The sequence below is a fragment of the Pectinophora gossypiella genome, chromosome 29, assembly GCF_024362695.1.
Source record: "Pectinophora gossypiella chromosome 29, ilPecGoss1.1, whole genome shotgun sequence".
NCBI lineage: Eukaryota > Metazoa > Arthropoda > Insecta > Lepidoptera > Gelechiidae > Pectinophora > Pectinophora gossypiella.
In genome coordinates this window covers 3,818,067-3,830,731 of record NC_065432.1, presented here as the reverse complement: position 1 = coordinate 3,830,731, position 12,665 = coordinate 3,818,067, and the positions used below count along the sequence as shown (strand labels likewise).

Below are 12,665 nucleotides of genomic sequence, written 5' to 3'. Positions count from 1 at the left end.
ATACTTACAGGTTGTTAGTGACATCGTAACGAAAACTTTGAGGGATGACTCAGGCCATGATTCTGAGTTGATATCAAGTGAAATTTTCCGTCGCAAAAGTACGGAACGGAATATAAATTAAAAAAAAAAACACAAACATTTTCATGAATTTTCGTACAGGAAATTCCACTTGATATTAATTCAGAATCATGGTCAGGATAAACACGGCCGTAGAAAAAGAACTCTGAGATAGAATTTGATAGAACATTCCCAGAATCATACGGAAAGTATAAGCTTTCAGTGGAGGTTCTTGGACCAGTTTCGCCCATTCTCCTATATGGAACACACGTCAATTTTAGGCAGAAATCTAGAACAACCTGTAACGAAGCATTTCGGAAACAACAATTTATAAATTTCTGAAACAACACCTTTCCATTTTACCTACCTTGCCTTATAAGGTAGCAAAAGATTTCCGTTTCAAACCCTCTAAAATTTTACATTAGCCAATAACCCGACAGAATTAAGTTGACAGCACACGTCAAACGGGTTGAATACAATACAATACAAAAACTCTTCATTGCACTTGAATCACATTAAAAATACATTAGTATTATAATTAAATTGGTAGTACAACAGGCGGCCTTATTGCTAAGGTAGCAATCTCTAATAAATACCAGCGAGATGCTTTAAAAATAAAAAAGACCAATTTAAAACTAACTGCAATCTTTATTGGATTTTGAAAAACAACGTTTCTGGTCGCTTCTTTGGTTCATTCAGACCCTTAGCTTCTTGCAAACGTAATTTATCCAACTTATCGGCTGCTCTCGATTTCTTTATTTTCTCCTTTATAATTTTTGCTAATTGAGCGTCTGTAAGTTTTTGTTTACCATGCAAGACTGATCCAGTGAGGACTTTCGATGAAGGTTCTCTAGACTCATAATCATCATCTTTTCCACTATTGACAGAATCCACGGAAAAGTCCTCTTTATATTTTGGCGTTTCGTCAATTTTTACTTTGATTCCAGACTTGTTGTCAACTGTTCTGTCTGATGCTTTTACGTTAACGTTGAGTGGTATTTGGATGACTATGTTAGCATTTCTTATGTCCTTTGGCACTGCAACGTTTAGAGTGAACGGACCATCAGTGTCATTCTTCTCAAGACCAATAGTAATAGGGTGCACATTTTGTGCCTGTATTTCCAAATTATGACTTGCGTTAAAGCCCGTTTCGTTGCCTACATATATATCCTTCTCTACAATTTGAATATCAGGATTTTTGGAAACGCTCTTACTGAATTCTTTGAGGGCTTTTTCAGTTGCAGTTTTCGTTTCTTGAACATTTCCTGTTGTTGGAGTGCTTCTTATAGGTTCTTCTGTATCGATATCCTCGGGGTCTTCAGTACTTTCAGAGAAAGTCAAATCTTCATTTTGATCTTCATTATTTTCGGTAGCGGTACCAGTTTTGACTTTAGGTTGGTTTCTATCACCAATAGTGATGTAGGTAATGTTGCTAAATAATGGCACTTCGTCTTTAGAAGCTTCTCGATCTTCTTGTGTCGTAGAGGTTTCATTATTTCCCACTACACGCACTGGTATCTGCCCTTCTTCATTTTGACAGCGGCCAACGGCAAGAAAAAGTACTGAAAATTTTAATAAGTACTTTGAATTATCTATATAATGCACAAAGAGAAAAGTAAATCGAAAAATTTATTCTGACTCGGACGGGATTTGATTTAAATTTGATTTGATGTATATTAGATTTGATTTGACTTGAATCCGCAGCTCTTGTCCATGTTTCTTTAGGCCTAATTCTCTCTTTGTGAGCTTCCCTAATCGCGGGTGAGTGATTTAAAAACAAAAATATATTTATCTCTATGTCCTTTGGCGTCTTTTATTTGATATATGATACAGGTTCACCGTGGTGTGTAACCGGACCTGTCAAATCTTCAGGTTAAGTTAGGGGGCTCTGTGAAAAACGGGATAATGCTGGAGAGATGATGATGATTTGATACAGGTGTAATTTGGTAGGGTTGGAAGGCGTCCGCCCTGTAGTTCCGGGCGTAGGAATAGGGCTACGGTACCCCCTTCCTGTCGTAAAAGGCGACTGAAAGGGGACACTGGGGATCATGGGTGGTAAGGGCGGGGGCCCGAACCGCTCAACACACGATCTCCGGGAGGGACGGCAATGCGACATGGCCTCGCATTGCTGTAAAACTGGGATGGCGTAGGGGTGGGGAACTACCCCGGGATGCGCTTTAATAAAAGCAAGTGCGAAGGGAGCACCAGTGCGTTCGACAGAGATCCCGGAGCTCCCTGACATGCACAGCAGAGGGCCATCGGAGGAGTTTTAGTCGGTAAGAGTCCGAACCTCCAAGCTCCCCCGGGATGTATCCATGAGGATTTCCCCTTCGTCACAAAAAAAAAGGTTGGAAGGCGTACGTACCACAATCTGATCCAGGATATTTTAATGAAAGGCCAGAGGTTTCTGATGAAATCAGAAATATGGATCATTTATTCAAAGTAATTATCACAGATAAACTTGTTGAAGGTCAATTTAACATTTTTGAATCTACGTCATTTCGCAAGGATGAGAATGAAAGAAGCTAAAGTGGTGTCTTATGATCATAGTAAGTTGAACTCCGTGGTTCTTTGGCGACTGAATAGTAACCCTGTTAATAGTAAACGTTAAGCCCGGGTAAGAGCCTTCTGCGCTCCCGATTTGTCCGGTCAAGTAGTTAAAGCCATCTGCGGCAAAGATTTCCCGCAGATACAATAAGTCACGTCAAAAAAAAAGTCCTGGTTACTAATTACTGATGTAAGTAAGTAGTCGTTACATGAGCAATGTCAGGGGCCTTTGGTGGCTCAATAATAACCCTGACACCAGGGTAAATGATGTTGGTAATTTGGTAATCCACCTCACAAGCCACGCGATAGAAGATGACACAATACATCTCTGCCTACCCCGTTAGGGATACAGGCGTGATGCGGTGTGTTTTTGTAATGTAAAAAATGTTTCTTACCAGTTACTGTGATAGCGGAAAACATATCTGAGAATAACGAATTAGGAACGAATTCCGACAGATAACGTCAAAACCAATTCGATACCCATTATTCTGGATTCGTCATAGATTTTCATTAATTAAAGCGGTGACAGATGATTAGGTGTCTTTAACTTGTGCCTCTGTGGTCCGGCCAAGTAGTTAATGCCATCTGTGGCAAATCTACAATAGTCACGTCAAAAAAAGGTCCATATCGTGAGCGACCCCCAGATCGTGAGTTCAATGAGGGGCCCAACCAATCGGCGTTCCCCAAAGACACGATATTAAGCTTGATGTGCTTATTAAGATGGCGTTGTTAAGCTTTTCAAATGAAATCAAATCTACTTAATTGCACAGAGCGAAATTTTAACAATCAGGAATACAGTACAATATGGGCGGCCTTATTGCTCTAGAACAATTTCTTTCAGGCAACCACTACCAGGAAACAAATATTTACATTTATTTAGGATGCGGGAAATTTGACCTTTGTCTGGAATAACTGGAATTCCACTCTTCAAAATGTGTCCTTACAATTTATATTTGTTTGTATAAATTAATATATTAGAATTGTTAAAATAAACATATACATAATTATATACTGGGTGTTAGTGACATCGTAACGAATACTGAGGGGGTTGATTCAGACCATGATTCTGAGTTAAAATCAAGTGGAATTTTCCGTCGCAAAATTCATGATTTTTTTTAGTTTTTTTTAAATATTTTCAAGTCTATACTTTTGCGATGGAAAATTCCACTTGATATTAACTCAGAATATTAATCAGATGAATCATCTCTCTCTGTATTCGTTACGATGACACTTACACCCCGTACAAGTACATACGGTAGCCATATAAGTAGGTATGGGTGTTAGTGACACCGTAACGAATATGCAGGGGGATTGTTCAGATTCTGAGTTGATATCAAGTGGAATTTCGTGTCAAAAAATTCATGAAAATTTTTCTTTTCTTTTTAATTATTTTCCAATCCATACTTTTGCGACGGAAATTTCTACTTGATATCAACTCAGAATCATGGCCTGAACCACCCCTCAAAGTTTTCGTTACGATGTCACTAACGCCCTGTATTTTACAATGTACAAATAGTAAGAACTGAAGTTAATATAATGAATACTCTATACGTACATATAATATAAAAATCAATATAAGTATATATTATTAATAAATACTCAATATAATATAATACACATTTACTAAAAATATACCTAACCATAATCAAAGTCCTTCCTTCCGTTTCCTTCGTTTAAACTTCTAATTTCATGGATAACAGACTTTAAGCATCTTTTATCTTTGTTTTTGGGTAAACATGATGACCCTTTTTATTACACCGAGGTACAATTACAACTTCCACCCATTATTAATCTGACCAAAGTAAAGAGAAGGAATATAGGTAACAACATCATTCTATACATAATGTGATCCAAATAATATCAAGCAACAATTAGTTTTATATATGCTTATACCATTATATATTATATTTTTAAATAATTATGTATTTAGTTATGTGGTACCAACACCATCAACCCTGGTGTCAAGGTTACTATTGAGCCGCCAAAGGCCCCTGACATGACTCATGTAACGACTACGTACTTACATCAGTAAGTAGTAACCGGGACCAACGGCTTTACATGCCTTCCGAAGCACGGATCATCTTACTTTCGGACAATCAGGTGATCAGCCTTTAATGTCCTAACCAAACTAGGGATCACGAAGTGATTTTTGTGGTTTGTCTCTATCGGGATTCGAATCCGGGAACTCCGGATCGTGAGCCCAACGCTCAACCACTGGACCCCAGCAATGAGAAAATGGGTCATCTCTATTAACACCGAGATTTCCAGACACAATAGTTAAACAATGGGTTTTGGATTTTATACTCTATTTCATATTTGATTCCACCCGCACTTTTTTACTTTTTTTATTTATTTATTTTTTACATTAAACATTCCTGTCAGGCAGGCAGGTAGATGACACTTACCCCTCGTTACATATATGTTCAATTTTATTTAATAATAATATGTGTGTAAACCTTTGTATTTATTTTTTATCTATTTTTATATTCGTAGTCTCTAACCTATGCCCTAATGCGAAACAGGCGTGATCATATATTATGTACCTAAGTATGTATCCATTTTTAGTTCGATTTGTTTGCGCGCACGTACTACTCGCGACAGGTACTAGCAGAATAACAGCGCTGCGACTCGTTCTGCGTTTCCGCAGCAAATGCTGAGCTAGGGCCTATTTTGGGACGGCGGTACTTAACTAATTACTCTTTCTGACTTCTAAGTGGTTTGTTATTGTTATGTTTCAAACTGTATGTTTTACTGATTGTTTGTAACCTACTTGTACTGTTGTCCCAAATAAACGTATTATCTATCTATCTATCTAATTATCACGTTAAAAGTAAACAACTCCATCTATCGTGTGTGAATTTCCCTCATTCTCTTACCACAAGACCGGAGAGGCTGTTTGATATTTATGAGGTAATTTTTAGCCTAGACTTCTAGATTGTAGATTTGCCAAATTGGACAAATGGAGAGTGCTGAGGGCTCTCACCCGGTACAAAATTTAAGACATGATGCCTGTGGGTGCCCAGTTGGTAGAACGCTTGCCTGTCTCTTTGAGGTCGCAGGTTCGCCAGCACAGACCTAAACCGATGATTGTCGAATTTGTTTTCGAATTCATGTTTCGATCATAAATGATTAACACGTGCTCAGCTCAAACCCACATTCCCGAGCAATCCATTTTCGGAGGTATGGAGCTGTCGGACTTAGGTCCATATATCATGCCTGTGGGTGCCCAGTTGGTAAAACGCTTGCACACCACGCGACAGGCCTAAACCAAAGATTGTCGAATTTATTTTCGAATTCATGTGGATCATAAATGATTAACACGTGCTCAGCGGTGAAAGAAAACATCGTGACGAAACCCACATTCCCGAGAAATGCATTTTCGGAAGTATGCGACCTAACCTGTATTGGGCTGGTTTTCCCTTCGCGGGTTGGAAGGTCAGACAGACAGTCGCTTCTGTAAAAAACCGGACCTGTCAAATCTTCAGCTTAGATATGCGGACAGTGTGAAAACGGGATAACACTAGGGAGATGGTGATGAACAGTTAAAAACATAAATATTTTATTAAATACAAAATAAAATTTTATAATTTATTAATAACAAATTAAAATCTTAACCATGGCACTAGGAAGATTATTATATGTAGTTTATCTAAATCAATCTATCTACTTCGTAATGGTCTTGTTGGCAACACCAACACGCGCGCGCATGCGCGATACAAAGAGCCAGATGACAGGAGCGCCGCGCTGCGCGGGACCCGCCCACTTCTCGACCGACTCGGCCGCCGCCGCACGCGCGCTTGTTTATTAATTCGTCACATAATTATTTCGCTGTAATCTAAATCTAAAGTAATTAAATACATTTTTATACTTGTATTTCGCGTCGTTTAATTTAACTTCAACACACAGTCTACTTAACAGGTCTTGATTCCTGCAAACACCTCCTAATTTTATTTTGTTATACCTGTCATTTTCTTATCGTAAGGAAAGGGACGGGTAATCGACAGGCATAAAAATGGAACACACCTCAATTTTAGGCAGAAATCTAAACAACCCTCTTAAAATTTTACATTGGCCAATAACCCGACAAAATTAAGTGCACACGTCTAACGGGTTGCATATCAGCGAGATGCCTATTTTATCCACTCACTTGTTCATTTTAACACGTTCACAAATTTTATGCCTGTCGATTGCCCGTCCCTATCCTTTTCGGTGGATAAGAAAATGACAGGTATAACTTAAAAGAAAATTAGATGGTGTGTACAGGAATCAGCAGAATTATTAAGTAGCGTCATATTGGCGGGAACGTGACTTATTGTAGATTTGCCAAATGGGACAAATGGGAAGCTGAGGGCTCTCACCCGGTACAAAATTTAAGACATCATGCCTGTGGGTGCCCAGTTGGTAGAACGCTTGCACACCACGCGACAGGCCTAAACCAATGATTGTCGAATTTGTTTTCGAATTCATGTTTGGGTGAGTATCAAAATGTCAAGTTTGATGGCGAACTTTCATATTATTTTTCGTGAAAAATTGGGTTCTGACATGAAAAAGGATAGTTCTAGCTACGAGGTAACTTGTTCCTTGTTGTTGTTTTTTCATGATGGAACCCAATTTTTCACGAAAAAATAATATGAAAGTTCGCCACCAAACTTGGCACATTTTGATATTCACCCGTTTGGATCTTAATGATTAACACGTGCTCAGCGGTGAAAGAAAACATCGTGAGGAAACCCGCATTCCCGAGAAATGCATTTTCGGAAGTATGTGACCTAACCTGTATTGGGCTGGTTTTCGCTTCGCGGGTTGGAAGGTCAGACAGGCAGTCGCGTCTGTAAAAAGCCGGACCTGTCAAATCTTCAAGTTAGGTAAGCGGACCCTGTGAAAAAACGGGATAATGCTGCATTTCTCAGGGCATCCGACAGGTGGTGAGAGCCCTCAGCGCTCCCCATTTGTCCGGCCAAGTAGTTAAGGCAAATCTACAGTAAGTCACGTCAAAAAAACTTTCGATGTCATTATCGTTTGGCTTCAGGTGTCATCTGCATACATTTTGCTGATGGCGCATCGAAGGTGGCGCCTCCATGGTGTCCTACTGAGATATGGCCCTTTTGGACCAGTATTAAGACTGTTTAATCTGCAGCAATATCCAACTGTGCTCTTAAGGAATCTCTAATAACTATGTCCAGTTTTTGTCGCGTCTCAAATAAGTTCTTTCGAAGTCTATAAACGATTTCCCTCGCCGTATTCTCATTTATGTCTGGGAATTCTGTCCTGACTCTCAAGTCTATGTCTTGGAACGTCTCGTCTGGTATTCCATCGTCTATTTTGTCATATTCCAACTCTTCTTTCCCACTTTGGTACTGCCTCTCAATAGCTTCTTTCAAATCGTTAGCGAAATTCGTCAAGAATTGTTCGAGGATATCTTTCACTTTCTCTGTTTCTTGTATGGTCAAATTTTTGTATTGAGACGTCACGTATTCCGTCATTGCCAGTTTGAAGTTTTGTATGTATGAGACTATGTTGATGTCTTTCTGTAGTTCCTCTGGTAGGTCTGTTGTGGTTAGTGTCGTCTCCAGGGCGAACGGCAGAGCGCTCGTCAGGATTGGCGATGATATTAGAAGCAGGATCACTGGAAAAGGTAAATCAGTAATCAGAATCAGTAATCAGAATCAGTAATCAGAATCAGTAATCAGAATCAGTAATCAGAATCAGTAATCAGAATCAGTAATCAGAATCAGTAATCAGAATCAGTAATCAGAATCAGTAATCAGAATCAGTAATCAGAATCAGTAATCAGAATCAGTAATCAGAATCAGTAATCAGAATCAGTAATCAGAATCAGTAATCAGAATCAGTAATCAGTAATCAGAATCAGTAATCAGTAATCAGAATCAGTAATCAGAATCAGTAATCAGTAATCAGAATCAGAATCAGAATCAGTAATCAGAATCAGTAATCAGAATCAGTAATCAGAATCAGTAATCAGAATCAGTAATCAGAATCAGTAATCAGAATCAGTAATCAGAATCAGTAATCAGAATCAGTGATCAGAATCAGTAATCAGAATCAGTGATCAGAATCAGTGATCAGAATCAGTGATCAGAATCAGTAATCAGAATCAGTAATCAGAATCAGTAATCAGAATCAGTAATCTGAATCAGTAATCAGAATCAGTAATCAGAATCAGTAATCTGAATCAGTAATCAGAATCAGTAATCAGAATCAGTAATCAGAATCAGTAATCAGAATCAGTAATCAGAATCAGTAATCAGAATCAGTAATCAGAATCAGTAATCAGAATCAGTAATCAGAATCAGTAATCAGAATCAGTAATCAGAATCAGTAATCAGAATCAGTAATCAGAATCAGTAATCAGAATCAGTAATCAGAATCAGTAATCAGAATCAGTAATCAGAATCAGTAATCAGAATCAGTAATCAGAATCAGTAATCAGAATCAGTAATCAGAATCAGTAATCAGAATCAGTAATCAGAATCAGTAATCAGAATCAGTAATCAGTAATCAGAATCAGTAATCAGAATCAGAATCAGTAATCAGAATCAGAATCAGTAATCAGAATCAGAATCAGTAATCAGAATCAGAATCAGTAATCAGAATCAGTAATCAGAATCAGTAATCAGAATCAGTAATCAGAATCAGTAATCAGAATCAGTAATCAGAATCAGTAATCAGAATCAGTAATCAGAATCAGTAATCAGAATCAGTAATCAGAATCAGTAATCAGAATCAGTTATCAAAATCAGTAATTAGAATCATTTATTCACCGTAAGTAATTATCATGGATAAACCTGTTGATGGTCAATGTAACATTTTAGAATCTACGTCATTTCGCAAGGTGTTATGGCTGAGGAGAAGAAATGACAAAAACTGCAACAGCAACACATCTTTTAAATCAATGAGGGTATACATTACGAGTTATTTAATAACTAGAGGAACACATTAAATACCAGACACTTTTATCATTTAGGTAGTCATTACATATTTTACAATAAGCTTTTTTAAATAAAGTAAGCTTCACATGAGCTTTAAATTTGTTTTCTGACAAATTAAAAATATTATCTGGTATTTTATTGTAAAAACGTATACATAACCCCAAAAAAGATGAATGTAATTTACTTAATCTAGAATTTTTTCCCAGTTTCTCAAAAAATAAAACAATCAAATCAATCAATCAATCTCGAAAGGAGAGATACATTTTTACGTAGATACATACATACTAGACTTGCGACCGTCAGTATATTTATTTCTTTAAGCAGGTCCCTTAGACGGTCCCGACGACGCAGCAGTGGGACGTATAGGCTTGATGATTGACAGCGGCGCCATCTGTAGGCCGCCGCCACACAATGTGACGGAGGCGGGAAGTAAATACTCCCTCCACGGTTTGGGAAATTGGGACATCCATCCATTCTTATAGTAGACACGAGCAAGAAGAAATCTTAATAGGCTATTTATATAACTACTACATACTTATTAACTTAGTATTATTGGATACAAAACATATTATTTACAATTGTTATTAGTAAGATATGTGACTAAAACCAGTTTGTTATTCTTCAATGATAAATAACAAAACAAATAATGTACGTCAGTACTAGCTTTTGCCCGCGACTTCGTTCGCTTTCCATTCGGGGTAACACGGTTCCCCTAATGTACCAAAATATAGCTTCCTACCTTGATATTTTTTTAACGTGACTTATTATAGATTAGCCGCAGAGCATTAACTACTTGGCCGGACAAATGGGGAGCGTATGTTTGTAAGCTTGTTGTAATGTTTGTAAGATGTGTGCATTGGCGTGAGTAAATGTGTGTGTGTGTGTGTTTGTGTCTGTGTTACTGGTATCAGATAACCCATCTTGCCCGAGGATGTTGTTAGGTCAAGAATCGTAAATAAGGATGTCCTGTTCTAACTGGGTAACTGCTTATTGCCAGATTTAACCTTTAAACTGACACTGAGGTCTGCGATAACCCTGTTCGATGATCGCGTGACTTCGCAGTGTCACAGGTACAAATCCCAGCTCGGAATCTAACCGACTGAATTCGACTCTTCTTCTATCGTGTTGTGAGGTGGAATACCAACCTCATCAACTCTGGTGTCAGGGTTACTATTGAGCCGCCAAAGGCCCCTGACATGATTCATGTAACGACTACGTACTTAAATCAGTAAGTAGTAACCGGGACCAACGGCAAATGATTTTTTTTTAATAAAAAGTCATGACTGACGAATGTTGGGTAGGTGTAATATCCCTCTTACACAACTCCATCCAACTGCTCAGTCTTAGCTCTACTTTTCCTCAGTCACAGTCACTGAAGACACCTCCTAATTTTATTTTAAGTTATACCCATCACTTTCTTATCCGCCGAAAAGGAAAGGGACGGATGATTGACAGATGTTAATTTTAGATTGAATGAATAACCCGGGCGAATGAAGCATCCCGCTGGTATGCAACCCGTTTGACGTGTGCTGTCAATTTGATTCTGTCGGGTTATTGACCAATATGTACTATGGGCGCTATCCCACTTGCACCAGACAGAGTACTGCGGGGCGGAAGGCAAGAGGGAAACCACTGCCCTATTTTTCCCTAAAAAAGTAGCATGGAAAATGCTGCACCGACAAGAGCGTGGCTCTTAAATTGATGATGATAATGATTGGCTAATAAGTATATAAAGTTTTTAAAATTCCTGTCTAAAATTGACGTGTGTTCCATAAATTTTATGCCTGTCGATTATCCGTCCATTTCCTTTTCGGCGGATAAGATAATGACAGGTATTACTTAAAATAAAATTAGATGGTGTGTATAGGAAACAGCACCAATAGATCTAGACATAAGATAATGTATTTTAGCCTAAGGTCTGTCTTGGCTAGTTTTTATAAACCTACCAACGAATTATTATGTCACCTACCAACAATCCAAATTTTCGGAATTATAAAATAAGTACCGACAAATACTTGTAGGTTTAGACCTTGTGAAGGCTATAATTTATATATGAAAACTAGCCAAGACAAACCTTAAGGCTACAATACATTATCTTATGTTATAAGAAGATTATGATATGTTATACTGTTACTTATAAATAAATTTCAGGACTGTCCATTGAACTTGGCACCCATTTAGATCTCACTTTTTTATCGTTGAAGTCAACAACCAAGGCATTTATCATAATATTGAACTTGGCTCTCATTTCACATTTATGTTTTTGATTAGATAAAAATATAAGTAGTATACTTACACATGTTGAACTGTATTCGAACGTAGTGGAGTATAATAATATAAATATTATAATATAAACAAGCACTGTGAGGATGTGTCCATTCAACCACAACGTTACTAACACTGATGGGTGGTTAACAAAAGCTAACGAACTCATGCTGCAGTGAAGCAAGCAAGAATATACTTTACACACTCCGCGCTCGTATTTTTTAATGGTTTTCAAATCAAATATACTTTATTGCACAGAATTAAAATTTCAACAATCAGACATAACACATGAATACAGTGCAACTTGGGCGGCCTTATTGCTCTAGAGCAATTTCTTCCAGGCAACCACCAAAAGGAAACAAACATTCCCCCCACATTTTTTTCCCTAACTCACGTGCGAAAATGTATACAGGGTGTTAGTGACATCGTAACGAATACTGAGGAGATTATTCAGGCCATGATACTGAGTTGATATCATATGGATTGATTCAAACCATGATTCTGAGTTGATATCATGTGCATTTTCCTGTCGAAAAATTCACGAAATTTTCCGTTCCATACTTTTGCGACGGAAAAATTCCATTTGCAATATGGGACAAGTATATATGTACAGTCATGAGCAATATACGTAATTATATGGTTCCTGTAAGTACTTGTACGGGGTGTAAGTATATAGTTAAAAATAATTTAATAAAACACAAAAAATATCGTGAATTTTGGGACGGAAAATTCCACTTGATATTAACTCAGAATCATGGCCTGAATCATCCCTCAAAGTTTTCGTTACGATGTCACTAACACTCTGTATGCGCGATAGTCAAATTGCTTCGATGTGGCTTTTTTAAC

General features: G+C 37.8%; 1 protein-coding gene across 3 annotated transcripts; it reads right to left on the bottom strand.

Annotated features, from left to right (window-relative positions):
- Positions 1–6: 6 nt before the first annotated feature.
- Positions 7–11,999, bottom strand: LOC126379558 (uncharacterized). Of its 3 annotated transcripts, none has more exons than XM_050028358.1 (2): positions 3,000–3,487; positions 7–1,619 (listed from the first exon to the last, which is right to left on the bottom strand). In XM_050028358.1, exons 1-2 carry the CDS (start codon positions 3,022–3,024, stop codon positions 706–708), a joined length of 939 nt encoding a protein of 312 aa, XP_049884315.1. In that variant the 5' UTR covers positions 3,025–3,487; the 3' UTR covers positions 7–705. The 3 variants fall into 3 exon arrangements, with proteins under 3 accessions (XP_049884315.1, XP_049884316.1, XP_049884317.1); XM_050028359.1 differs by lacking the exon at positions 3,000–3,487 and adding an exon at positions 11,851–11,999 and having other exon boundaries at positions 9–1,619; XM_050028360.1 differs by lacking the exons at positions 7–1,619; positions 3,000–3,487 and adding exons at positions 7,683–8,230; positions 11,851–11,999.
- Between the last annotated feature and the right edge of the window lie 666 nt (positions 12,000–12,665).

Excerpts from the sequence above, each read along its gene's own strand:
- LOC126379558 (XM_050028358.1), bottom strand. The coding sequence starts at position 3,024 with ATGTTTTCCGCTATCACAGTAACTG. Across the intron at positions 1,620-2,999 it reads TTCCGCTATCACAGTAACTG|TACTTTTTCTTGCCGTTGGC; the intron begins GTAAGAAACATT and ends TAAAATTTTCAG.